Below are 26,389 nucleotides of genomic sequence, written 5' to 3' on the forward strand. Positions count from 1 at the left end.
TAATATTTTAAATGCAGCTATACAAGACTTTCAGCTCAGATTGTGTCTTTCTGCTTTTTTGTCAGGTGAAACTTGCTTTACTAAACCTAAGAGATCGACAGCAGTCCATTCTGAAGATCTGTATTCCAAGTGCCTTGGACCCAGCTTTACAAAGACCTGTAGAAAGTATGAATGCACCACGTGGATTCTCCACGTTTGCGACTTCCTCTGAATTCAACCAGCGCTTCTCCGAGTTTGTGGACAATGATGAAATGTTTGTAGGTGCAGAGGTTGTCCCTGTAAATTGATTATAAAGTTCTATAGTCGAAGCAGGCTTTGATGTTAGGTGACAGTTAGCACTTGGCATTGCACAATTTAGTGATAAACAGGTGAAATATGACATATAAAATATGGTAACATTACCACCTGTTTTTCTGCCACCATAGGAGAATACTAAATTTAATAATCAGGATATATTCACAGAAAAATGAAGAAGACCTTAACAAAGACATGTTTCTTGAAAAAGGATGTATTTCAGGAAAAAAACGGAGAAAGGTATTTCATAATATTGTATTATCAGTACAATGCACTCTCTTTTAAAAGTTTCTTGTGGTGCAGGAGGAGCACTCCTGGTCCTCCTGAACTCACAAGGATAGCTCGGGGCTCCCCTGTTCCAGGCTCCAATTACTCCAAATCTCCCAAGCCCCTTCCTGCTTACATTGCCAGAAATCATTTCAATATGTCCCCGGCAGCAGCCTACCGCCTCCCTCTCTCCCCCCGGGGGTGGGGGAATTCGGCCTTTTGCACATGTAAATGAGGCCGAGGAGTTATAATCTCCCGAGCCTCATGCTCGGGGGTGGTGGGGTGAATTGCCTGATTCAACCCTTGCGCCCTTGATTCACACCTCAAGTTCAAATCAACCACTTCAACATATTACCGAGGATGTGTCGCACTGTTGGAGGCCCAGTCCTTCAAATGAGATGTTAAAACATAGGAGCTGACTGCCTATTAAAATGAGCATTAAAGACCCATGACACTACTTCAAGAAGACCAGGGTGTTTTCCTTGTGTCCTGCCCAACATTGTTCCCTCAAGCAACATCACCATAAAAACATCAGTTGTTCATGCCATTGCTGTTTATAAGATCTCGCTGTGTGAACAATGGCTGCTGCATTTGCATACATAACTACAGTCACTACACTTCAAAGTAATTCACTGTGCATTGCTTTGGGCACGATCGTGGCAGAGGAGCGGCGAGAGATTGTGGCGGAGGTGCGGCGAATGAGGGTTCGGGGCCCATTAGAGCCGAGGGCCCAGGGGCAGCACGGGCCAGCTCACACTATGATTTGTGTGTGCATTAGGTCCATGCAGCAGAGCAGGTCTCCAGTCGTCCTGGTTAATCCTTGCCACTGGATAAACATAGAAACATAGAAAATAGGTGCAGGAGCAGGCCATTCGGTCCTTCGAGCCTGCACTGCCATTCAATATGATCATGGCTGATCATTCAACTTCAGTACCCCACTCCCGCCTTCTCTCCATGCCCCCTGATCCCCTTAGCCGTAAGGGCCACATCTAACCCCCTCTTGAATATATCCAACGAACTGGACTCAACAACTTCCTGTGGTAGAAAATTCCACAGGTTCACCACTCTCCGGGTGAAAAAGTTTCTCCTTATCTCGGTCCTATATGGCTTACCCCTTATCCTTAGACTGTGACCCCTGGTTCTGGACTTGCCCAACATCGGGAACATTCTTCCTGCATCTAACCTGTCCTGTCCCATCATAATTTTATATGTTTCTATGAGATCCCCTCTCATTCTTCTAAATTCCAGTGAGTATAAGCCTAACCGATCCAGTCTTTCTTCATATGTCAGTCCTGCCATCCCGGGAATTAGTCTGATGAACCTTTGCTGCACTCCCTCAACAGCAAGCACGTCCTTCCTCAGATTAGGAGACCAAAATTGCACACAATACTCAAGGTGTGGTCTCACCAAGGCCCTGTACAACTGCAGTAAGACCTCCCTGCTCCTATACTCAAATCCTCTCGCTATGAAGGGCAGCATGCCATTTGCTTTCTTTATTGCCTGCTGTACCTGCATGCCTACCTTCAGCGACTGATGTACCATGACACCCAGGTCTTGTTGCACCTCCCCTTTTACTAATCTGTCACCATTCAGATAATAATCTGCCTTCCTGTTTTTGCCACCAAAGTGGATAACCTCACATTTATCCACATTATACTGCATCTGCCATGCATTTGCCCATTCCCCTAACCTGTCCAAGTCACCCTGCAGCCTCTTAGCATCCTCCTCATAACTCACACTGCCACCCAGCTTAGTGTCATCTGCAAACTTGGAGATATTACATTCAATTCCTTCGTCTAAATCATTAATGTATATTGTAAATAGCTGGGATCCCAGCACTGAACCCTGCGGCACGCCACTAGTCACTGTCTGCCATTCTGAAAAGGACCCGTTTATTCCCACTCCGTGCTTCCTGTCTGCTAACCAGTTCTCTATCCACGTCAATACATTACCCCCAATGCCATATGCCTTAATTTTGTACACTAATCTCTTGTGTGGGACCTTATCAAAAGCCTTTTGAAAGTCCAAATACACCACATCCACTGGTTCTCCCTTGTCCACTCTACTAGTTACGTCCTCAAAAAACTCCAGAAGATTTGTCAAGCATGATTTCCCTTTCATAAATCCATGCAGACTTGGACCGAATGCTTTCCAAATGCGTTGCTATTTCATCTTTAATAATTGATTCCAGCATTTTCCCCACATCCGATGTCAGGCTAACTGGTCTATAATTCCCTGTTTTCTCTCTCCCTCTTTTTTTTAAAAAGTGGGGTTACATTAGCTACCCTCCAATCCATAGGTACTGATCCAGAGTCCATGGAATTTTGGAAAATGACCACCAATGCATCTATTTCTAGGGCCACTTCCTTAAGTACTCTGGGATGCAGACTATCAGGCCCTGGGGATTTATCGGCCTTCAGTCCCATCAGTTTCCCTAACACCATTTCCTGACTAATAAGGATTTCCCTCAGTTCCTCCTTCCCGCCAGACCCTCGGTCTCCTAGTATTTTTGGGAAGTTATTTGTGTCTTCCTTAGTGAAGACAGAACCAAAGTGTTTGTTCAATTGGTCTGCCATTTCCTTGTTCCCCATTATGAATTCACCTGATTCTGACTGCAAGGGACCTACATTAATCTTCACTAATCTTTTTCTCTTCACATATCTATAGAAGCTTTTGCAGTCAGTTTTTATGTTCCCTGCAAGCTTACTCTCATACTCTATTTTCCCCCTCCTAATTAAACCCTTCGTCCTCCTCTGCTGAATTCTAAATTTCTCCCAGTCCTCAGGTTTGCTGCTTTTTCTGGCCAATTTGTATGTCTCTTCCTTGGATTTAACACTTCCGTAATTTCCCTTGTCAGCCACAGTTGAGTCACCTTTCCTTTTTTATTTTTAAGCCGGACAGGGATGTACAATAGTTGTAATTCATCCAAGTGATCTTTAAATTTCTGCCATTGCCTAGCCTTTAAGTATCATTTGCCAGCCTATCCCAGCCAAATCACGTCTCATACTATCGAAGTTTCCTTTCTTTAAGTTCAGGACCCTAGTCTCTGAATTTACTGTGTCGCTCTCCATCTTAATAAAGAATTCTATCATATTATGGTCACTCTTCCCCAAGGGGCCACGCATGACCAGATTGCTAATTAATCCTCTCTCGTTACACAAGACCCAGTCTAGGATGGCCAGCCCTCTAGTTGGTTGCTCGACATATTGGTCTGGAAAACCATCCCTTATACACTCCAGGAAATCCTCCTCCACAGTATTGCTACCAGTTTGGTTAGCCCAATCAATATGTAGGTTAAAGTCACCCATGATAACTGCTGTACTCTTATTGCACGCGTCCCTAATTTCCTGTTTGATGCCATTCCCAACCTCCCTACTACTGTTTGGTGGTTTGTACACAACTCCCACTAACGTTTTCTGCCCTTTGGTGTTTCGCAGCTTTACACATATAGATTCCACATCATCCAAGCTAATGTCCTTCCTTACTATTGTGTTAACCTCTTTAACCATTAACGCTTCCCCACCTCCTTTTCCTTCCTGTCTATCCTTCCTGAATATTGAATACCCCTGGATGTTGAGTTCCCAGCCTTGGTTACCCTGGAGCCATTTCTCCGTAATCCCAATTACATCATATCCGTTAACAGCTATCTGCGCAGTTAATTCGGCCACCTTATTACGAATGCACCTCATATTGAGACTCCGAGCCTTCAGGCTTGTTCTTTTAACACTCTTTGTCCTTTTAGAATTATGTTGTCATGTGGCCCTTTTTGATTTTTGCCCTTGATTTCTCTGCCCTCCACTCTTGCTTTTCTCCTTCCTACCTTTTGCTTCTGCCCCCTTTTTACTTCCCTCTGCCTCGCTGCATAGGTTCCCATCCCCCTGCCATATTAGTTTAACCTCTCCCCAACAGCACTAGCAAACACTCCGCCTAGGACATTGGTTCTGGTCCTGCCCAGGTGCAGACCGTCCGGTTTGTACTAGTCCCACCTCCCCCATAACCGGTTCCAATGCCCCAGGAATTTGAATCCCTCCTCCTTGCACCATTCCTCAAGCCATGTTTTCATCTGAACTATCCTGCAATTCCTACTCTGACTGGCACATGGCACTGGTAGCAATCCTGAGATTACTACCTTTGAGGTCCTACTTTTTAATTTAACTCCTAGCTCCCTAAATTAAGCTTGTAGGACCTCATCCCGTTTTTTACCTATATCGGTACCTATATGTACCATGACAGCTAGCTGTTCCCCCTCCCCCTCCAGAATGCGCTGCAGCCGCTCCCGAGACATCCTTGACCCTTGCACCAGGGAGGCAACATACCGTCCTGGAGTCTCGTTTGCGACCGCAGAAATGCCCATCTATTCCCCTTACAATCGAATCCCCTATCACTATAGCTCTCCCACTCTTTTTCCTGCCTTCCTGTGCCGCAGAGCCACCCATGGTGCCATGAACTTGGGTGCCTTCCCCTGATGAGTCATCTCCCTCAACAGTACCCAAAACAATATAGCTGTTTTGGAAGGAGATGACCGCAGGGGACCCCTGCACTACCTTTCCTCCACTGCTCTGCCTGATAGCCACCAATTCCCTATCTGCCCGAGTAACCTTTACCTGTGGTGTGACCAACTCACTAAACAGGCTATTCACGACATCCTCAGCATTGCGGATGCTCCAGAGTCCTTGCTCCGCTCCAGTGCCGCCATGCGGTCCGTCAGGAGCTGCAGCTGGACACACTTCCTGCGCACATAGTAGTCAGGGAGACTATTTCCCACATAGCACAGGAGGAGCATGACATGGGTCTGGACTCTCCTGCCATAACTTAACCCTTAGATTAACTTAATTTGACAACAATGCCAAAGGTTTCCTACTGATAAGAAAAGAAGAAAAAGATCACATACTCACCAATCCACCAGCCAATCACTTACCCGATTGGCTGTGACGTCACACTTCAATTTCCTTTTACTTCTTTGTTTACCTTCTGCCCCTGCACCTGCACCAGCTGGCTCCTCGAACCCGCTGGCTGCTCCTGTGGCCGCTCCCCGACGATCGCGCCCTTTTATAGACCGCTCCTTGAACTCCCGCTGGCTGCTCCTGTGGCCGCTCCCCAACAGTCGTGCCCTTTTATGGCCTAGCTCTGTCAAGCCCGTGTGGTGGCCGTCACCACACGTTAAAAAAATCCACGCACAGGCATCTTCCACCCACTCAATTGGAGTTCAGGACTGGAACACTGGGTCCTTCATTGAAACATCTCTGAACTCATGTGGAAGCAAGTAATCCTTCTTCGAGGAACCGCCTATGATGATTTGGGCATTTCTGAGATGTGATAAGGCGCTATATAATGGAAGTCTTTATTACGTGTGTCAGCCCTGGCTCAGTGGATGGCACTCTCGCTACTGGATCAGAAGGTCATGGGTTCAAGTTCCATTCCAGAGACTTCAGCACAAAAATCTAGGTTAACACTCCAGTGCAGTGCTGTGGGAGTGCTGCACTGTCTGAGGTGACGTCTTTCGGATGAGGCGTTAAACCGAGGCTCCATCTGCACTCTCAGATGGACGTAAAAGATCCCATGGCACTATTTTGAAGAGCAGGGGAGTTATCCCCGGTGTTCTGGCCAATATTTATCCCTCAATCAACATCAGATTATCCATTATCAATTTGCTGTTTGTGAGAGCTTGCTGTGCGCAAATTGGCTGCCGCGCTGCCTACATTACAACAGTGACTACATTTCAAAAAGTACTTTATTGGCTATAAAGCGCTTTGGGACATCCGGAGGTCGTGAAAGATGGTATATAAATGCAAGTCTTTCTTTTTTTCTAATATAATGCAACTTAAATTACACACTGTAATTCATGTAATAATTCATGTAAATGTGGCACAGACATACTTTTGAAAAATGGAGCCTTCGGTCTCTGATCAATCTGTTCAGGGGAAGTACATATTGTGGATGACTCTTAGATTTGGCTTTCTTATAGGTTTCCTTGTCTCATCATCATAGGCAGTCCCTCGGAGTCGAGGATGACTTGCTTCCACACTAGAAATGAGTTCTCAGGTGACTGAAGAGTCCAATGTGGGACTACAGTCTCTGTCACAGGTGGGACAAATGGTGGTTGAAGGAACAGGTGGGTGGGGAGCCTGGGTTGCCACACCCTCCTTCCGCTGTCATTGCTTGGCTTCAGCTTGCTCTTGGCAAAGAGACTCAAGGTGTTCAACGCCTTCCCGGGTGCTTTTCCTCGACTTTGGGCCAGGGATTCCCAGGTGTCGGTGGGGATGTTACATTTTTTCAAGGAGGCTTTGAGGGTGTCCTTGAAACGTTTCTCTGCCCACCTGGGGCTCGCTTGCCATGTCGGAGCTCCGAATAGAGCGCTTGTTTTGGGAGTCTCGTGTCAGGCATGCGGGCGATGTGGTCCGTCCATCAGAGCTGATCGAACATGGTCCGTGCTTTGATGCTGGGGATATTGGCCTGAGCAAGGACACTGACATTGGTGTACCTATCCTGCCAATGGATTTGCAGGATCTTGCGGAGGCAGCGTTGGTGGTACTTCTCCAGTGTTTTGAGGTGCCTGCTGTACATAGTCCATGTCTCTGAACCATATAGGAGGGCGGGTATTACCACTGCTCTGTAGACCATGAGCTTTGTGCCGGATTTGAGGTCCTGGTCTTCAAATACTCTTCCTCAGGCAACTGAAGGCTGCACTGGCGCACTGAAGGCGGTGTTAGACCTCGTCGTCGATGTCTGCCCTTGTTGACAGCACAAGGTATGGAAAATGGTACACGTTGTCCAAGGCCTCATAGTGGATTTTGATAACAGCGCAAGATTGTAGCGGAGGTGTGGCGAATGAGGGTTCAGAGCCCAGAAGAGCCGAGGGCTCAGGGGCAGCATGGGCCAGCCCACACTGCGATTTGTGTGCGCACTAGGTCTGTGCATCAGAGCAGGTCTCCAGTCGTCTTGGTTAATCCTTGCTACTGGATAAAGGCCTAGCTCTGTCAAGCCCGTATGGTGGCTGATGTGCAACGGTCACCACATGTTAAAAAAATCCACACACAGGCATCTTCCACCTCTTCAATTGGAGTTCAAGACTGGAACATCGGGTCCTTCATTGAAACATCTGTGAACTCATATGGAAGCAAGTCACCCTTGTTCGAGGGACTGACTATGCTGTGTGGAGGGGGAAGGTTGGTCGAGGATCTTTGTCTTACGGATGTTTAGTGTAAGGCCAAGCTTTCGTACACCTCAGTGAAGGTGTTGACGATGGCTTGGAGTTCGGCCTCAGAATGTGTGCAGACGCAGGCGTCGTCTGCATACTGTAGTTCGATGACGGAGGATGGGACTGGATTTGGCCTGGAGTCGGCGAAGGTTGAACAGATTACCGTTTGTCCTGTAATTTAGCTCCACTCCAGTGGGGAGCTTACTGAGGGTGAAGTGGAGTATTTTAGCAAGGAAGATCGAGAAGCGCATTGGTGCGATGACACAGCCTTGCTTGACCCCGGTCCGAATGTGGAATGGGTCTGTGGTGGATCCGTTGCTCAGGATTACGGCTTGCATGTCATCATGGAGCAAGTGGAGAATGGTGACAAACTTTTGAGGGCAGCCCAATCTGAGGAGGACACTCCTTAATCCCTCACAGTTGACAGTGTCGAAGGCTTTTGTGAGGTCGAAGGACACATACAAGGGTTGGTGCTGTTCCTTGCATTTCTCTTGTATCTGCAGCGTGGTGAAGGTCATGTCCATTATGCCCCTTAGTGGACGGAATCCGCATTGCGACTCTGGGAGGAGTTCTTCAGCCCCAGGAAGGCAGCGATGCAGGAGGATTCTTGCGATGACTTTCCCGGTGGTCGACAGCAGGGAGATTCCTCTCTAGTTACCGCAGTCGGACTGGTCACCTTTCTTGAAGATGGTCATGATTACAGCGTCTCTGAGATCTCCTGGCATGATCTCCTCCTTCCAGATAAGAGAGATGAGGTCATGGATCTGCACCAGTAGTGCTTCTCCGCCATGTTTTAGTGCTTTGGCAGGGATTCCATCTGCTCCTGATGACTAGTTGTTCTTCAGTTGTCGGATGGCCTTTTCTACCTCATGCCAGGCTGGGGTTGTGCTGAGGTGGTGGCAGATGGAGTCGAGGACACTCACGTTGACGACAGAGTCTCGGTTGAGGAGATGCTCGAAGTGCTCCTTCCAGCGGGCACCGACTGCCTCTCTGTCCTTGATGAGCACATCTCTGTTCTTGGCCAATAGTGGGGTAGGGCATTGGGTACTTGGGCCATAGGTCGTCTTGATTGCGCTGAAGAATCCTCGCACGTCGTGGCTGTCGGCTAGCTGCTGGATTTCTTGAGCTTTCTCCACCCACCATCTGTTCTTTAGGTCGCGGGTTTTATATTGGACCTCGGCCTTCAGACGTCTGTAGAGCTGCTTTCTTGCCCTCGAGGTGCGTTGCTACTTCCAGTCCAAGAATGCCTTGCGCTTGCGGCATACTAGCTCCCAGATTTCCTGGTCATTCTCGTCGAACCAGTCTTGGTGTTTCCTGGTCGAGTGAGCGAGTGTCTTTTCGCAGTTGCTGATTATGGAAGCCTTGAGGGTTGACCAGGCGCTGTAGACACTCTGCGTTTCTGGGAGTCGTCAGGTTGGTAGCGAGGTGCTGGCTGAATAGAGCTTTCTTAGCAGGATCTTTGAATGCACCGCCGTTGATTTTCCTGCGGCATTGTTTCTGTTGCATTCGCTGTTTTGGGGCAATGTTGATGGTGATGACGTAGCGAATTAGGCAGTGGTCCGTCCAGCAGTCGTCAGCTCCTGTCATGGCGCGGGTGATGCACATGTCTTTGCGGTCCCATGCTTGGACGATGACATAGTCTAGCAGATGCCAGTGCTTAGAGCGAGAGTGTTGCCATGAAGCTTTATATTTGTCCTTGTCTAATAAAGTTAGCACAAATTGTTCTTATGCTAATATCAATTGCTAGATTTCAACAGAGTTTGAAGAATAATTCTTAAAAACCTGCACCCACAAAATATGTTGCAAACCATTTAATTAAAGTTGTGATAAGTTTTCAATATGCTACAACTGGACCATTCTATATGGTAGCATTAAAAACAATGTTAAATTTAGCATGTCACCAGTCTCAAGGGTTGTTTGTTTATTTCTCATCAATTGTTTTCTTAGTTACCTTGATTTCAGAAATTCCTTCCTTTGAGAATGATTTCACATTTTGTTTGGCATTTGTGTTTTAGAGTTAGAACTGTGTACTTTAAAATGCTAGTCATTGCCCTTGCTGCTTTTGAGTTTGACTTCCTGTGTATTTAACAGGATACAAGTTAATTCTCAGACAAACATATATCTATTTTCTTAAACTAAAATTCGACAACCAGCAGCAATTACTATGTAGTTGGGAAACTACATAATGAATGAAATACAAGTTTAACTTTTATGCAAAAGTATGGTCGAGGAAACAAATAGCAAATAATTCGAAGAATGAAACATGGGAAATTTCCAATCTAAGTACAAAAAAATAGATGTGGCACATGGTAAACTAGGTGCTTTTTTTAATTAAAGGTTAGTTACTATCTATACAGAACCACAATAATATAGGGGTGAGAAGGGTATTCCCCTTCCTCAACATTAGATATACTTTCAAAATAATTGCCTTTATGGTAGAGTCAAAAATTTTAACTGATTAAAATCTAGTGAGATTTGGCTTTCTCTATGGTTTAGTAACTGATGATCTTTCACACACATCATTTAATTACACATCTATCACAAGACAATGAAGTCACTGTTAGGTTTTGGTGGACCTATTCATCTCTTGGCTTGAGCCCATTGAACTCGTGTGACATCAAAGCTGTGCCCTTTTGGAAGTTGCACTGGAAACTAAATCATCTGAAATACAATTTCTGAAGTGCCGTCCATCTGAGATTACATGCGTTGGTTTAAAATGGCAGGGAATTAAGGGAAGGGGAATTTTATGCCTCTGTCTATTCAAGATCATGTCCGCATAATCCAGTGGAAAAATGTATTGTCACTCTAGTATCTTTCACTTTCACCTTCCTCCACTACAAATTGTTTGCCCATAGAAGGTGTACAGCATGACTCGATTTCGAGGGACTGCCTATGATGACAGATTACAAATATGTATTTCCTCACCCGCCAAAAAATTCCTGCATTGAGCTGGCCCACTGAGAGCCAGCACCATAACAAGGCAATTTAACTAAATCCATTCGTGTTCATTCAGAAATTCACTTTGGATTATGCCACCCAGTCTCAGTTAGCTCTTGATGAGAGTGGTTTTCTATAAGCACTAACTGCAGCAACATATCAGAGGTGATTCAGGATATGGATAAAACCATATATGCAGACCTAATAACTGCAATCTCAACACTTTCCAAAAATGTATATATTTCACTAAAACAGCAATACTGCAGGTATCTAAGCCCATCCTCCGACCTTCCCAAATATGGCCAGAGCAACTCTAACAATGGCTTCTTTTCCCACCCCTGCGCTGTCAACTCTAGTGCAACCCAAGGATCTATCATTGGCCCTGCCGTCTTCCTCTTCTACATGTTGCCTCTCAGTGACATAAAATACAGACATGGAATCAGCCTACACGTGTCCCAACGACACCTAGCTCTACCTCTCAACAACCTTTCAACTCCATCTGTATTGTCAGAGTGCTTCTCTAACATCCTGAAGGTATATGCCTCTCAGTTGGGGTCTCTCACCTCACATGAGGTGAAGGGGGAAGGGAGGGGGGTCTATACTTTCACATGGGGGTGGGTGACTATCATGAAACTGGTGTCTCTTCCATTACACAGAGTGGAGGATTTCTACCCTCACACATGGAGGTACTACCGTTACACTGCTCCGTGATCCATTTTCATTCCAGCTTTAAAAATATTTCAGGGATGCATGTCCAAATAAATAGTATTATTGTACAAGGAAAGTCATTCTTTTGCTTCCAAAAATGCTTAAAGTCCAAGAACTGCTCTCTGGGGCCTCACCATAAGTGAGAATTAATTTTGACCGCAACAATGATCTCTAGTAGTTTTCCCACCAGTGGCATGGACTGATTAGCCTATAGTTATCCGATTTACCCATCTCCCCCTTTTTGAACAGGGGTGTAACATTTGCAATCCCCCAGTCATCTGGCACCACTCTCATACCCAAGGAGAAGTGAAAGATTGTGGACAGAGCTGCTGCTATCTCCGCCCTAGTTTCCCTCAGTAACCTAAGATGCATCCCATCTGGACCAGGTGACTTTGTTAACTTTGAGTGATGCCAACTTCTTTTCTATCTATTTTTATCCTATCCAAAACCTCTACTCCCGCTCTACTGCGGCATTAATTTCATCCTCTTTTGTGAAGACAGATGCAAAGTAGTACCTCAGTCAACCCCTCTGCCTCCACAAGAAGATTTCCTTTTTTGTCTCTGATCGGCCTAACCATTCCTTTAACTATCCGTTTACTTTGTTGGGTTCCTTTTAATATTGTCTGCTAATCTTTTCTCATACTCTCTCTTTGCCCTTCTAAATCCTTTTTCAATTTCCCCCTGTAACTAAATCGAGTTGAAGCTATTCTACATAATAACTGTTGCATTAGTTTGTTACATCTTACAATTAGGCAGAGTTAGAATTGTTTTTTTTCCCCAGAATAGTTTCTTGAAACAATTTACTGAACTAAAAACTATTACTGCCAGTAATTAACAGTGTAGCCAATCCAGGAAAGCTCCAGGGGTATTTGCTGGGAGCTTCCTAATAATGAGATCAGTATAATTGGCATTACGTGTAAATTTATTAATAATGTTAGCAGCTTCTCCGCAGAGAATTGAACAAGAGGATGCACTAACAGGATTGTGAAATCTATAAATTGATGCTTCAGAGGTACCCGGAAGTGCTTTGTTATATTTCAATAAACTCACGATAATATGGAGTGTTCCGTACTGGAAACTATTTCATAGACGGCGTAAAAAAAATACCGGGTTTAAGTTAGGGGATTTTGGAACAATCAAAGCCCAGATCACAGATTAATCATGTTTCCGTACTGTAGGAAAGTCCCAAGTAATTTATACTTCCTGTTTCCTCTTCAAATACTCCCTTCTTCCGATTAAAGGGTTTGTTTCATTGACATTGATCTTATTTTCAAGGCACATAATCAAATCAAACGTTTGATTAGTATTCTCAGGGGATTGAACATGGGATAGATTCTGCAACCTGGTGCTTCCAGTCAGGGAGCCGCACTCCGGGGTACAACATTGAAGGTCCGGTTCTGCCTGGAATCGCGTCCGGCTACATGGGGGAGGATCTGGAAGCAAATGTTGTTAATTTTCTTTCCCTAATTCACCTCATACTGCAAACTATTACTGGTAAAAATAACTATTGTTTGTGTCTCATCGACGTAAATAGCATGGGTTCGCCGATTTCCTGCCCCCCTCCATCCTCAGAGGTTTCATGTTGTTTTGTAGTGTCGTCATGAAAAAATGTGCATTATGTTGTACTGTTTAACTCAGAGCTCACACATACGCACCATCTCTATGTTATGTTAATGAGGTTCTAAAACATTCTTCCCAACAAACATATGGTAAATGCCTTATTATTTATACTTATATTTAAAGTTCGTGTTTGTAAAGCAGCAGGGCGAAGAATTAAAACAACATTATTTTTCAGCCATGCAGTGTTGGGACGAACGGAGCTCACGTGCTCTCCCTCACTGGAAGCAGCAAAGGTAGAAGAGCTTTCTCTCGGTCACACACTGGCTCACAGTAACATTGGTAGATGCTGGAAACAAGGTTATTTGCCCTTTTGACAACAGGTGGCCCTAGCTCAGGAAGACCAGGAGAAAGGGTAGAAAATGCAATGCTCTTATATATAAAACTGATTTAAAAAGAACAAAATAAAATAAAAGCTTCTGGTTTGGTAGAGATTGGGAAACCATTACTCACTGAATAGTAGACTGCTCTGAACCACAGATTAGTCCAAAATAGGAAACGATGAAGAATTTTGAATGGCAGTTGTCAGATTTGTATTCAACTGCAGAAATAAAATATGACAGACATTTCTTTGTGCAGAACTTTAATTGAAAAGTAACTTTGACGAATAGCCAGCTAAACATGCATGCTGAAGTCCAACTAATGGGAAGCAAATTTCCACGTGAGTTTCCGGTAGTACATGAGTATCATTGGTTAGTAGTTTTGTTTCAGCATTAACTCAATTGCCATGCTTTCCCCATCCATTAGAATTATACATGTACAAGGAACTGGGTAGCACAGTGTGTTGATACTGGCCTTTCACCTCTGGACCAGCATTCAAATGCAGCACAGACGGATTAGATGAATGTCTGTTGGCTGTTGGGACCCTTTGTGAAATTAGTTTGGCCAATCAATCTAGTTCCTATTGGGCATAGCCTACATCACAAAATGGTACTAATTGTCAATCTCATTCAGAGAGATGATTGATGTGGGAAATGGAAAACTGGCATACTTGGGTAATGGCCATGTTTTTCACGAGGTTGGCACAAAGCACCTTGTTGAGGTAGAGCAGAGGGAGCTTTGTTTTGCATTTGACTGTGCTTTAACTCACCTGGGAGGACTCGGCGCTGACACTGGGTGCCTGAAATAAGAGTTTAATTTCCCCAAACTAACATTAGACACCTTGATGGGCTTAAACAAATTGTTCTTCCTGCTATTCAAATAAAGAGAAATGATGCAGGTGCAATAATAGTGAGTACTTCTCACGTCCTCTGCTTCACAATACCGGTCAATCAGTTACTATACCCACCCTGTGTAATTATTTCCCATAATCTCTGCTGCCACCCCCATTCCCCGTTTAAAAGTCTTTGACCACACTTTTAGCCTTCCCCTATATCCATTTTTCTCTTTTTTTAATCCTGCTCAGTGTCATTTTCCACCTGGTTAAACATAAATAACCTTTTGGAAATGTAAGTTGTTGTAGATATTGCCCAGATTTAAAGGTTTGTTTTGCATGGTAAGTAGCAAGCAATCAATGTGAACATCTCCTCAGGATTTTATCAATTGATCGCATTCATTTCCTCCAATTGAAGCAGCTTCTTCTTTCGTATGGTAGTAGCAAAGTAAATCAAATGTCAATATCTAAGTCAGATAACCAGGTCAAAGCTTCCGGTGTAACAGTGTGGATATTTTGTAGGCTGCCTGCAAATTTCCTCTGAGGACCATGATCAATGATGTGCTCCAGGGTCTGATTAAGAGCTCCACAGTCAAATAATGGGGAGGCTTTAATCTTCCACCTATGGTGAAGGTGGCAGCATCTACCATGACCGGTTCTGAGGCGATCGATGGTTGTCCAGTTTGCGAGGAAGATTTGATCCTTCAGGTTGTACTGTGGGCTCCTCTGTAAGGAATCCATTCCGTATGTCACAGTTCTTCCAAGCATTTTGCCATCGGTCATCAAGGCTGAGGGGAGATCGCTGAAGGGCTTCGGCGACGGTCCAAAATGGACTTGTAGATTACGTTTGGTGGTAGGTTGTTCGAATTGGCCTGGATCGGCATGTCTTTGCTGGTGTAGTGGTTGTATTCTCTGGAGACTGCATATTCGCGGCGTAGGTGTGGTGGTGCGATGTTTGCAAGCATGGGCAGCCAAGATGTTGGTGTTAATAAAAGTGTATCGGTTATAATTCTTATAGTAGAATTCATCTGGACATCAACGGATTTTATATGCGCACTTGATAGCCATGCTGGAGAGCAGTACTCCACTGTAGAATACACCAGGGTGAGTGCTGCCGTACAGAGGGTTTGAGCGTCTGCTCCCCAAGTGGATCTAATGAGTTTATGGATCAAGTTGACCCTACTCTTTACTTTCTTCCCAAGGTTCTGGAGATGTTGTCTATATGACAGAGTGTGATCAATCATGACTCCTAAATAGGAGGGTTTTTTGGCATGGTTTAACTCTCCGCCTTAAAAGGAGACTTTCAAAGCTTGGTTTGTTTGATGGGTGTTGAGGTGGAATGTCGAGGTGATGGTCTTTTGCGGGATTGGCCGAAGTCACCATCGGAGGAAGTAGGCCTCCACCCTTTGCAAATTGCTGGTCAGGAGCTCCTCGGTGATGGAGAGATTCAGGTTTTGTGGCCAATTGAAGCTGACGTCAAAGCAGAGAGCGGAACCACCAATTCTCTATATACAAACAGAGCCGTGGATATCTTACAGAATTAGACAGAGGAATCTTTTTGTGAAGACAGCAATATCAAGTCTGGCATTGCAAGACACATGGAATGTTGGCCTTTATCTCAGAGGGGCTGGAATTCAAAAGTGAGCAAGTGATGCTTCAATTGCACAAATCCCATTCATTGAGTTTTGGGCACCATACAACAACTAGCATTTAGAAACTCAGGAAAGATATATATTCTCTACCACAGAAAGTTGTTGAGGCCAATTCACTAAATATATTCAAAAAGGAGTTAGATGTAGTCCTTACTACTAGGGGGATCAAGGGGTATGGCAAGAAAGCAGGAATGGGGTACTGAAGTTGCATGTTCAGCCATGAAGTCATTGAATGGTGGTGCAGGCTCGAAGGGCCGAATGGCCTACTCCTGCACCTATTTTCTATGTTTCTATATTGGCCTTGGAAGAGGTACAGCGTAGATTCACCAGAATGATACCAGAGCTTAAAGGGTTAAATTATGAGGACAGGTTGCATAAACTTGGCTTTTATTCCCTTGAGTTTAGAAGGTTGAGGGGTGATCTATCCAAGGTATTTAAAATGATTAAGGCATTCGATAGGTAGACACAGAGAAACTATTTCCTCTGATAAAGGAAACAAGACATCATCCTTAAACTGGAGCTAGGCCATTTAAGAGTGAAATTTGGTAGCACCTTTTCATACAAAGGGTTGTGGAAATCTGGAACTTGCTCCCCAAAAGGCTGTACATGCTGGGTCAAATTACATTTGAGATAGACTTATGAAGGTGATAATTTTGTGTTAGCAAAGGGCATCAGAGGATATGGAGCAATGGAATTGAGGTACAGATCAGCCAAGATCTAATTGGATGGTTAAACAAGCTCGCGGGGCTAAATTATCTACTCCTGTTCCTACATGAATTGTATGCAAGCACAGGCACACAATAATGCAAATTAATATGCTGGTTTTTCAGGGAGTTGCAGTGAAACAAACATAATGCAATCATGAATTCCTCAACTGTTCCAAGAACAAAACAGAAAGCCAGGTTGACACTAAAGAAACATGTTACCTGCTGCCAGTGTCCTTGATGATATTGGTACAGAGCCCAACGCCATTGTAATCCTTAAGGATATACAGTAAGACACATTAAACACAATAAAGCAAACATTTGGATTCTTCCAGACTGCAGCATGTGGTCTGGGTGTCTGTAAAGTGGCTCATCACAACTGTTCCGGGCGACACTCCACCTCAAATCCCACTAATGCAGGGAAGGATCCCTGCATAGAGAGCCTTCCACTGGGGAGGGGGGGTCCCAGGCCGGATAGCAAGGTAGAACATCAGGTTGTGTCCGATGAAAGGAAAGAATGAGGAACTGAAAATGTTGCAGGAGCAGCTGAACAGGAAATGCTTCCGGTTTGAGGTGAATGGCATGGAGGGAATTTCCGAGAGATGGCTTTTTGTGAGGCCGAGGTTCCCCAGAAAAGTTTCGAGGCCTCGTGCCGATGAGAAATTCTGCCCGAACGGGGATAAGATTATCTGCCCGATGGGAGTCGTTCCACATGCTTGAGCCTCCTCAGTACACTTAGTGGAGTCAGGACAGTGTGTGATTTTCAGTGCGTGGATGGCTTTAGTTGCGGGCTGGACGTAGCGCCAGGTCATCTGGGTGTGCCAATGCCACCAGTGGCATCCAATCGCTCTGCCGCCATGGAGTACATCCCTGACTCTGGTTCTTCTTCTTAGGCAGTCCCTTGGAGTCGAGGATGACTGGCTTCCACACTAAAAATGAGTTCTCAGGTGACTGATGAGTCCGATGCGGGATCTAGTCTCTGTCACGGGTGGGGCAGATGGTGGTTGAAGAGACGGGTGGGTGGGGTGCTTGAGTTGTCATCGCTCCTTTCGCTGTTTGCGTTTGGCCTCTGCTTGCTCCCGGCGAAGAAACTTGAGGTGTTCGGCGCCTTCCCGGATGCTTCTCCTCCACTTTGAATGGTCTTGGACCAGGGACTCCCAGGTGGCGGTGGGGATGTTGCACTTTTTCAAGGAGGGTGTCCTTGAAACGTTTCCTCTGCCCACCTGGGGCTCGCTTGCCATGTTGAAGCTCCGAATACAGCACTTGTTTTGGAAGTCTCGTAACAAGCATGCGGACGATGTGGCCCGTCCATCAGAGCTGATCGAGCGTGGTCAATACTTCGATGCTGGGGATGTTGGCCTGAGTGAGAACACTGACGTTCGTGCACCTATCCTGAAAATGGATTTGCAGGATCTTGCGGAGGCAGCGTTGGTGCTACTTCTCCAGTGCTTTGATGTGCCTGCTGTACATAGTCCATGTCTCTGAAGCATATAGGAGGGCGGGTATCACTACTGCTCTATAGAGATCGGTGCCAGATTTGAGGTCCTGGTCTTCAAACACTCTCTTCCTCAGGTGACCGAAGGCTGCACTGGCACACTGAAGGCAGTGTTGGATTTGGTTATCGACACCTGCTCTTGTTGACCATAGGCTCCCGAGGTATGGAAAATGGCCCACATTGTCCAAGGCCTCGTCGTGGATTTTGATAATCATAAGAACATAAGAAATAGGAGCAGGAGTAGGCCATACTCGAGCCTGCTCCGCCATTTAATATGATCATGGCTGACCTGATCATGGACTCAACTCCACTTCCCTGGCCGCTCCCCATAACCCTTTATTGGTTAAGAAACTGTGACTTAAATTTATTCAATGACCCAACTTCCACAGCTCTCTGAGGCAGTGAATTCCACAGATTTACAACCCTCTGAGAGAAGAAATTCCTCTTCATCTCAGTTTTAAATGGGCGGCCCCTTATTCTAAGATTATGCCCCCTTGGGGGGCAGTACTGTGTGGCGGGGCAGGTTGGTAGAGGACCTTTGTCTTACGGATGTTTAGTGTAAGGCCCATGCTCTCGTACACTTCTGTGATGGTTTGGAGTGCTTAGAACATGGCCTTGTCATAACCAACATCTTGTTCCATCAGAGAGACAAGTACAAGGCTTCATGACAACACCCTCGCTCGAAGCACTGGCATCTGCTTGACTACGCCATCGTCCGAGCGAGGGACCGCAAGGATGTGCACATCACCCGTACCATGACAGGAATGCTGGACGGACCACCGCCTAATCCGCTCTGTCATCTCCATCAAGGTAAAACAGCGGCGGCAACAGAAACAATGCCACAGGAAAATCAACGCTGGAGCACTCAAAGACCCCGACTCTGGTTACCTTCACAGTGAGGGCCATCCTCTCGGCCAGCCTCGTGTCGCCAAATACCATCGCGCAGAAGTTTGGGTTTCGAAGCGGCGGTCCTCCTGCTGGAGGCAACCATGTCCCAGACACTGATCAGGTCTTGACAGAAGACAAGGACACATGTAAGTCCATGTCACTTTGTGAGTGTCATCATTCAGGTCCTGCACCCGAAGGAAAGGTGGGCCAGTGCACATACCACCTGGGAGGATGAACTGCAAATGTGGTTCAGCATTGAATTATCTGACTGGGCTTGCAATGGTTGTTGTTGAGCCAAGTGCAGCTGATTCTTCTCAGCTACAGGAAGTTCCCGTTCAAAGTGCACGCTGGATGTTTGAAGCGGATGCACTTGAATTGCAGAACGAACATTTTGGGTAAAGTATATGCCCTTTATTTACCTTTTTAAAACACCCACCCAAATTTATTATGCAGCGGTGCAGACGACAGAAGAATTTAAAACAGCGGCCTGTTGGGTTTAAGAAACAAAACCGCGACGACTCTCCTTCGACAATAAATGCGAGCGGCTAAGTGCCGTGCTTCAAATTAAACAGCGCATTTTAATATATATATAAATCATACTTAACAATAAGGTGGGTTTTTTTTGCTTCAGGTTTGACCGCGGCCTCGGGTTTTCTTCCCGGAGAGTCGGCCTGTTTTTTAAATTTCAAACCGTCTCCAACCGCCAGTTTTGTGCCTCGAGCCGGAATAATTATATTCCCCAAAGAACGTGTTGTTTTTTTTAAAGAAACATTAGCCCAGTTTGGATTAAATGCTTCAAATCCAAAAGTGCTCCTGCAATTTGAGTTCCCGCTCTCTGTTCATTTTATTCAAGTGTTGAGACCTTTTCCTGTCAGCATTTCCTTTTTTTAAATTATCCCCACCCCTTTCAAATTCCGAGTAGTTATGTAACATTCAATGTTCAGCCATTTACCGCAGTATCTCTGGAGTTGGTAAGTATATAATTGTTGCCTCTCTGCATGTGTCAACTGTTGATGTTTTCATGGTCCTGGCTTCAAAACATTCATTTGAAACCTTAACGCAGGAAGACATTTGTAAATGTGTCAGAGCAGTGGACATTTTGTGGTTATAGATGTTTAATACAATTTTTTTATTTTGGGGGCGGAATTTAGCAAAAAAACGATATTCTATCTTATTTGTAGAGATGTTTTATTTTCCATGGGCCTTTCATAGGAATATTTTAAAAAGATGTTTTTCTATTTTTAAATGTGTATATACAATGATTTTTGTTTTGGAGGATTGTCTAGTTTTCAAATTGACCCAGTTCATGTAAGCCTGGGCCTTCTAAAAGAGGGGAATTTTTTTTTTTTTTAAAAAGGCTATTTTCTTCCTCCCTTTTTGGAACATTTTAGCTATGAGGAAAGATTGGATAGGTTCAGGTTGTTTTCTTTAGAACATGGGAGTCTGAGGGTTCATTCATTGAGGTGTATAAAATTATGAGGGGCCTAGATAGAGTGGTTAGGAAGGACCTATTTCCCTTAGCAGAGAGGTCAATAACCAGAGGTCAATAGATTTAAAGTAATTAGTAGAAAGATTAGAGGGGAGTTGAAGAGAAATGTTTTCACCCACAGGTCTGGAACTCATTGCCTGAAAGGGTGATAGATGCAGAAACCCTTGTCACATATGTAAGAAGTACTTGGGTATGCATTTGAAGTGCCGTAACCAACAAGGCTATAGACCAAGCGCTGAAAAGTGGGATTAGACTGGATAGCTCTTTTTCGGCCGGCACAAACACAGTGGGCCGAATGGCCTCCTTCTGTGCCGTAAATTTCTATCATTTCTATTCGGGTTCTGTGCACCATCCTGAGGGGCTGGACTGAAGACCTGTATTTAGGTCTCTATTAGTGACATTTATGAGATGTTGTACAGTCGTGAATGTAGAGGGAGGCAGAAGAGATTGGTTGTCCAGTTCCCCTCACCTCCCCTCTTGTCAGAATGCACCCATACTTCTGTTCTGTGCCTCATCATGATGGCACAATTAAGATATGGGCCTCGTTGTGTAGGGAATCACAGTGACAAATTTGCATCCTACTCTTAGTACATGTGTAATAAAAGAAAATACATCTTTGGTCTTTGTGCATAAGAAAGTAATTAATAAGGAAAGGCAATTGTGCGCTTCTAGCCTGCTCGCTCCTACAGGTGGTGCAGCCTTGTAGGATTGTTCCTGTCTTTCTGTCTGTATCTTATCTTTCATTGTCTAACCTTTCAATTTACACTCTATCTTGCATGAGTCTATGGATCGTTTTATATTGAAGGAGTCCTCCTGCAGTCGATAGCATTCTGTAATACAAAGGACCTCCATAGACCCTGTTATGTATGAATAAAGAGTCTGACTGGATACTGTGAGCTCAAAGTAAAGTGTGACCTTAGTCTTTTATTGCAGGTCTCCAGAGTGCCTCTCCAGTCTGAGGCCTCCTTAAGTACCTGTGCTCCCAAGGGATTGTGGGATTCTTTGGGACTTTAGGGGATGAGCCCTCTGGTGGCTACACAAGGTATATACAGGTTTACATTTATAACAGAACTCTTTTGGGAGGAAACGAAAACATTAAATCGTGGCCCCCCCGATCTGGAGGACGCACCAAACATTTACAAGGCTCTTTTTTTTTGTTTTTTTTGTAATTTTTTTTGTGTTTTTTTTAAAGTTTTTTTTTTGGGGCACTAAAATCATATTTTTTCTCCAAGTGCCCCCTATAAAAGGGGAGGGGGACATAAAAACACCGGCAATTAAAACAAATTAAACTTTAAAACATAAAATCAAATTAAAATTTGGTTGCCGGGCGTGATGATGCACTCCAGTCCCTCCGGTGCCCACCTCTCGCGGAAGGCCGCGAGCGTACTGGTGGATAAAGAACACGAGCTCCTTTGAGCAGGAATTGAACCAACGACCTAAGGATGACTTTGCGGAGGATTCCACTACAGTCCTCCGCTCTACCAACTGAGCTATCGAAGGGAAGCGGCTACATTTATAATAGGACTCTTTTGGGAGGAAACTAAAACATTAATCCTTAAATCGTGTCCCCCCCGATCTGGGGGGCACACCAAACATTTACAAGGCCCTTTTTTTGTGGGTTTTTTTTGTGGGTTTTTTTTTAAAGTTTTTTTGGGCACTAAAATCATATTTTTTTTTTTTCTCCAAGTGCCCCCTATAAAAGGGGAGGGGGACACTAAAAACACCGGCAATTAAAACAAATTAAACTTTAAAACATAAAATCAAATTAAAATTTGGTTGCCAGGTGTGATGATGCACTGCAGTCCCTCCGGTGCCCACCTCTCGCGGAAGGCCGCGAGCGTACCAGTGGATAAAGAACACGAGCTCCTTTGAGCAGGAATTGAACCAGTGACCTAAGGATGACTTTGCGGAGGATTCCACTACAGTCCTCCGCTCTACCAACTGAGCTATCGAAGGGAAGCGGCTACATTTATAACAGACCCTGTCCAATTCCTGTCCAGCTGCATGATTAGGAATGGCAAGAGGAGGACAGATAGTGGCACTTGAAGATCATGGGTCTCTGACCATGACCCCTCCATCGCCCGGTGACCTTTACAAAGTAACAGTAACATAATGCTATCACACTTTATTCTTCTAGCTCTCCAATTTGTAATCCGGGCCTATTCTAATTCACAGTGTTATTTTAATCGGGCAACAACAATGTTAACTATCTTGGGGTATAAAGTGCGTTGGAAAATAATCTGTTTAAAAGGCCAACAAGAACTCCGGAATCATGTCTGGAGGGAAGATTCACATTAATGATGTATTTCAAGTAGATGCCCAGCAGAAGAGGCAGAATTATGCAAACAGTTGCTGGGAATCATCAATATGGTAGCCAATATAAAGAGCAAATCTTACTTAACATGCCAATAGACTGTTTTATAAATTTCCTTGTTTAATCTGGATGATTCCTTGGTGCTGCAGTACAATGTTCCCTCTAATTTATTTTGTGCGCTGTCTCATTAAGTGGTTGCGCGGCCCAGTTAAATTATTGCGCATGCGCGGTTTCTCCCATGGAGCTGATGAGTGGCCTTCGCGGGGCCTCCAGACCCCTGCACGGCCACGCAGCTTAATGGGAACATTGCTGCAGTACAGTCTACAATTCATATTGGGCACGTGACATTTCTTTTGGCTGTATGACTGGCCAGTGCTGCAAGCACTCGCCATAAGGGGAACTAGACTTGGCCATTCATCCCAACTTGGCCAATCATCCCATGAGCTGCCTGTCAAATTATTAGCTATGAGAGCTTTATCTTTTTAACTCCAATTCCATGCCCTTCCTCAACATTTCTTAATACCCTTTCTTTCCAAATAGATACTTTATCTTCCTTTTAAACATCTCAATTGTTTCTACCCTTGGGATGTAGTATATTAAATTTTTACAGCTATGACAGCCAAATGTAACTTATTTTCCAATTTATATTTTGGGTCTAATGCAAGGTGGTTGAGTTGTTAGTTCCTCCCAGGCAGGAGGACATGAGTTAATTTGCAGGAATTGTGCTACGTATTATATTTTAATCTAAAAATAGTATGTCTAATACTCAGTTTCTGTCAGTCATATTCGTTTTAAAAAAAAAAGACAGGGTTCAGTTCTGGGGCCACTTCAGTTCACTGTGTCTATCAATGATTTGGGTATTGCACAGAATTACATAGAATATACAGCGCAGAAACAGGCCATTCGGCCCAGCTACTCTGTGCTGGTGTTTATACGCCATACAAGTCCACTCTCATTACATAACCTCATCTCAGCCTTTTAGCGTATCTTTCTATTCTCTTTTCTCTCACGTACTCTAGTTTCCTTTTGAAAGCATCTCGGCTATTCTTCCTCTGGTCACAGGTTTCACATTCTAACCACTCTCTGAGTGAAACAATCGCTCCTTATTTCCCTATTGGATTTATTAGTAGCTATCTTGTAGTTATGGCCCCGAGTTTTGGAATCTCCCTCAAGTGGAAACATTCTCTACACATCTACCCTGTCCAACCCATTCATAATTTTAAAGACCTCTATCAGGTCAACTCTCCATCTAAAGAAAAAAAACCCAACCTGTTAGGTGTAACCTCTCAGTTCTGGCACCACCCTTGTAAATCTTTTTTGCACTTTCTCCAGTGCTTTTATGTCCCGTAGGATTTTTAAACCCCGCACCTCTCATAGAGGATGGACCTGAATCTGTCTTAAAAGAAACCCCAACACCCCTTGATTTCACACAGAAATCTTGTTTCTTTAACCATTACAAATCACGCAGATAAGTAATCACATAGGACTTGTCAAGAGCACCTGGTTGATCAAGCCAGTGAACACTTGAGTGTAGGTGTCGATTTTCCTCCTTCGAGTGCATCCTGCTTCAGGTAAGCACTGACTGTAGCACCAGACCTGCCAAGATGTATTTTTCATCATCACGGGCGGTCCCTCGAACGAGGGTGACTTGCTTCCACAAGAGTTCACAGATGTTTCAATGAAGGACCCGATGTTCCAGTCCTGAACTCCAATTGAGGGGGTGGAAGATGCCTGTGCGTGGATATTTTTAACGTGTGGTGACCGTTGGACATCAGCCACCACAGGGGCTCGACGAAGCTAGGCCTTTATCCAGTGGCAAGGGTTGAACCAGGATCACTGGAGACCTGCTCTGCTGCACGGACCTGGTGCGCGCACATATCGCAGTGTGGGCTGGCCCGTGCTGCCCCTGGGCCCTCGCCTCTTCTGGGCCCCGTACCCTCATTCGCTGCACATTCACCACCATGTTCCAGGGCCCAGCGCTCCAGCTCTATTTATAGCCCCGACCTGCGGTGTTGTTCTCACACAGGTCAGGGCGGCCCACAATGTGCCAGATGTCTATGTTTCTGCTAGTTGAGGTGCAAGTAAATGTATTAGGAAGATTGGTTTTGTCCAATGACCTATCATTGCTAGGCATTAATGATGGATGGTTGGCTGTTCGGTGTGTGTCACTCAACTTTCTTAGATGTTACAACAGCTTATTTTGCAGCTTTTCAGAACAAGCTGAACTTTACTTGGTTTGGTCATGTTTCTCTGCATGCCGCGGTTACACTCCCTCAAGGCCGCAGCTAGTTATCATCAATTCCTCGCTTGGAAACAGCCAGCTGTTATCAGTACAAAAGCAAAACACTGCGAATGCTGGAATGTGAAATAAAAACATAGAATGCTGGAAATCTCAGCGGGTCAGGCAGCATCTGTGGAGAGAAAAACAGCATTAACGTTTCAGGTTGACGACCCTTCGTCAGCTGTTACCAGTTCCTTATTTAAGACCCTCGCAGCAGGTCGGGGCCGTAAAAAGAGCGGCGAGTGCCGGCCATGGGCAGCGTGGAGGCAGGCCACTTCAAGGTACAGCGCGAGCTGGTACAGGAGGACGACGGCTGTGAAGAGTGACGTCATCAAGATCCAGGTCGATGATTGGAGCGTGGGCATATACAGCAGGAGCGGCGAGAGACTGTAGAGGGCCCAGGGGAGGCGCGAGTTCAGGGCCAGAGGCCCAGGGGCAGCACGGGCCAGTCCACACTGCAATACGTGTGCACACTTGGTCCGTGCACCAGTTGTCTTGGGAATCCTTGCCACTGGACCAAGACCGAGCTCTGTCAAGCCTGTGTGGTGGCTGGTGTGCAACAGCCACCCCACGTTAAAAAAAAATTCACGCACAGGCATCTTCCATCCTTCAGGATGTAGTTTGGGTCCTTCATTGAAACACCTGTGAACTCGTCCTTTTTTGGCGTGGAAGCAAGTCATCCTCGATACGAGGGACTGTCTATGATGATGATGATGATTTAAGACCCCATTGTCTGTTCTCTCTACATACTTTTAGCATCTGTGCAGCCACTCTGGTCTCACAGTCTGGTTTCATCAAACATTTTTCGCACAAGAAAATTAACACCTTTCTTTCAATCCTTTTTATAATATGGATACCAGAACTGCACAGTACTCTTAAGTCCACATCATTAATGTAAATTAAGAATAACAGTGGTCCCAACACTGATCCTTATGGAACACTACTTTCTACCTCCTTCCAATCTGAATAACGACCCTTTACCCCTAATCTCTGCTTTCTATTTTTTAGCCATTCAGCTATTTTTCCCATGACTCCACATGCCCGAACCATTGTCATGAGCCTACTGTGTGGTAAATAGAGGAGGACGTTCCATAATCCCTCGCGATTGACAGTGTCAAAGGCCTTTGTGAGGTCAAAGAAAGCCGTGTACGAGGGTTGGTGCTGTTTCCTGCATTTCTCTTGCAGTTGTCGCGCGGTGAAAATCATGTCCGTCGTACCCCTGAGTGGACGGAATCCGTATTAAGACTCTGGGAGGAGCTCTTCAGTGACCGGGAGAAGGTGGTTGATGAGGATTCTTGTGATGACTCTCCCAGTGGCTGACAGCAGTGAGATTCCTCTGTCGTTGCCGCAGTTGGACTTGTCCCCTTTTTTAAAGATGGTCACAATTACGGC

General features: G+C 45.0%; 2 protein-coding genes and 2 non-coding genes across 6 annotated transcripts in view; 2 read left to right on the forward strand and 2 right to left on the reverse strand.

Moving 5' to 3' along the window:
• Positions 1-9,623, forward strand: part of LOC139232432 (TNF receptor-associated factor 1-like) — a 61,904-nt gene extending 52,281 nt beyond the window's left edge. Inside the window, exon 11 of one of the 2 annotated variants that reach the window (XM_070862598.1) lies at positions 66-9,623. In XM_070862598.1, coding sequence (XP_070718699.1) covers positions 66-287 — 222 coding nt within the window. In that variant the 3' untranslated portion in view covers positions 288-9,623. The remainder of the gene's footprint in view (positions 1-65) is intronic. The other variant, XM_070862599.1, reaches the window with a different exon arrangement.
• A 9,658-nt stretch (positions 9,624-19,281) lies between these two features.
• Positions 19,282-26,389, forward strand: part of traf1 (TNF receptor-associated factor 1) — a 47,427-nt gene continuing 40,319 nt past the window's right edge. For both annotated transcript variants that reach the window (XM_070862595.1, XM_070862597.1), the window contains exon 1: positions 19,282-19,308. The gene's annotated coding sequence lies outside the window, so the exon portion shown is untranslated. The remainder of the gene's footprint in view (positions 19,309-26,389) is intronic.
• Positions 21,811-21,902, reverse strand: trnay-gua (transfer RNA tyrosine (anticodon GUA)). The gene is given in 2 exon segments: positions 21,811-21,846; positions 21,866-21,902. It is a non-coding gene; the product is annotated as a tRNA-Tyr (tRNA).
• trnay-gua (transfer RNA tyrosine (anticodon GUA)) lies at positions 22,267-22,358 on the reverse strand. Its single transcript is given in 2 exon segments — positions 22,267-22,302; positions 22,322-22,358. It is a non-coding gene; the product is annotated as a tRNA-Tyr (tRNA).

The sequence above is a fragment of the Pristiophorus japonicus genome, chromosome 20 (genome assembly GCF_044704955.1).
Source record: "Pristiophorus japonicus isolate sPriJap1 chromosome 20, sPriJap1.hap1, whole genome shotgun sequence".
NCBI classification, from domain to species: domain Eukaryota; kingdom Metazoa; phylum Chordata; class Chondrichthyes; family Pristiophoridae; genus Pristiophorus; species Pristiophorus japonicus.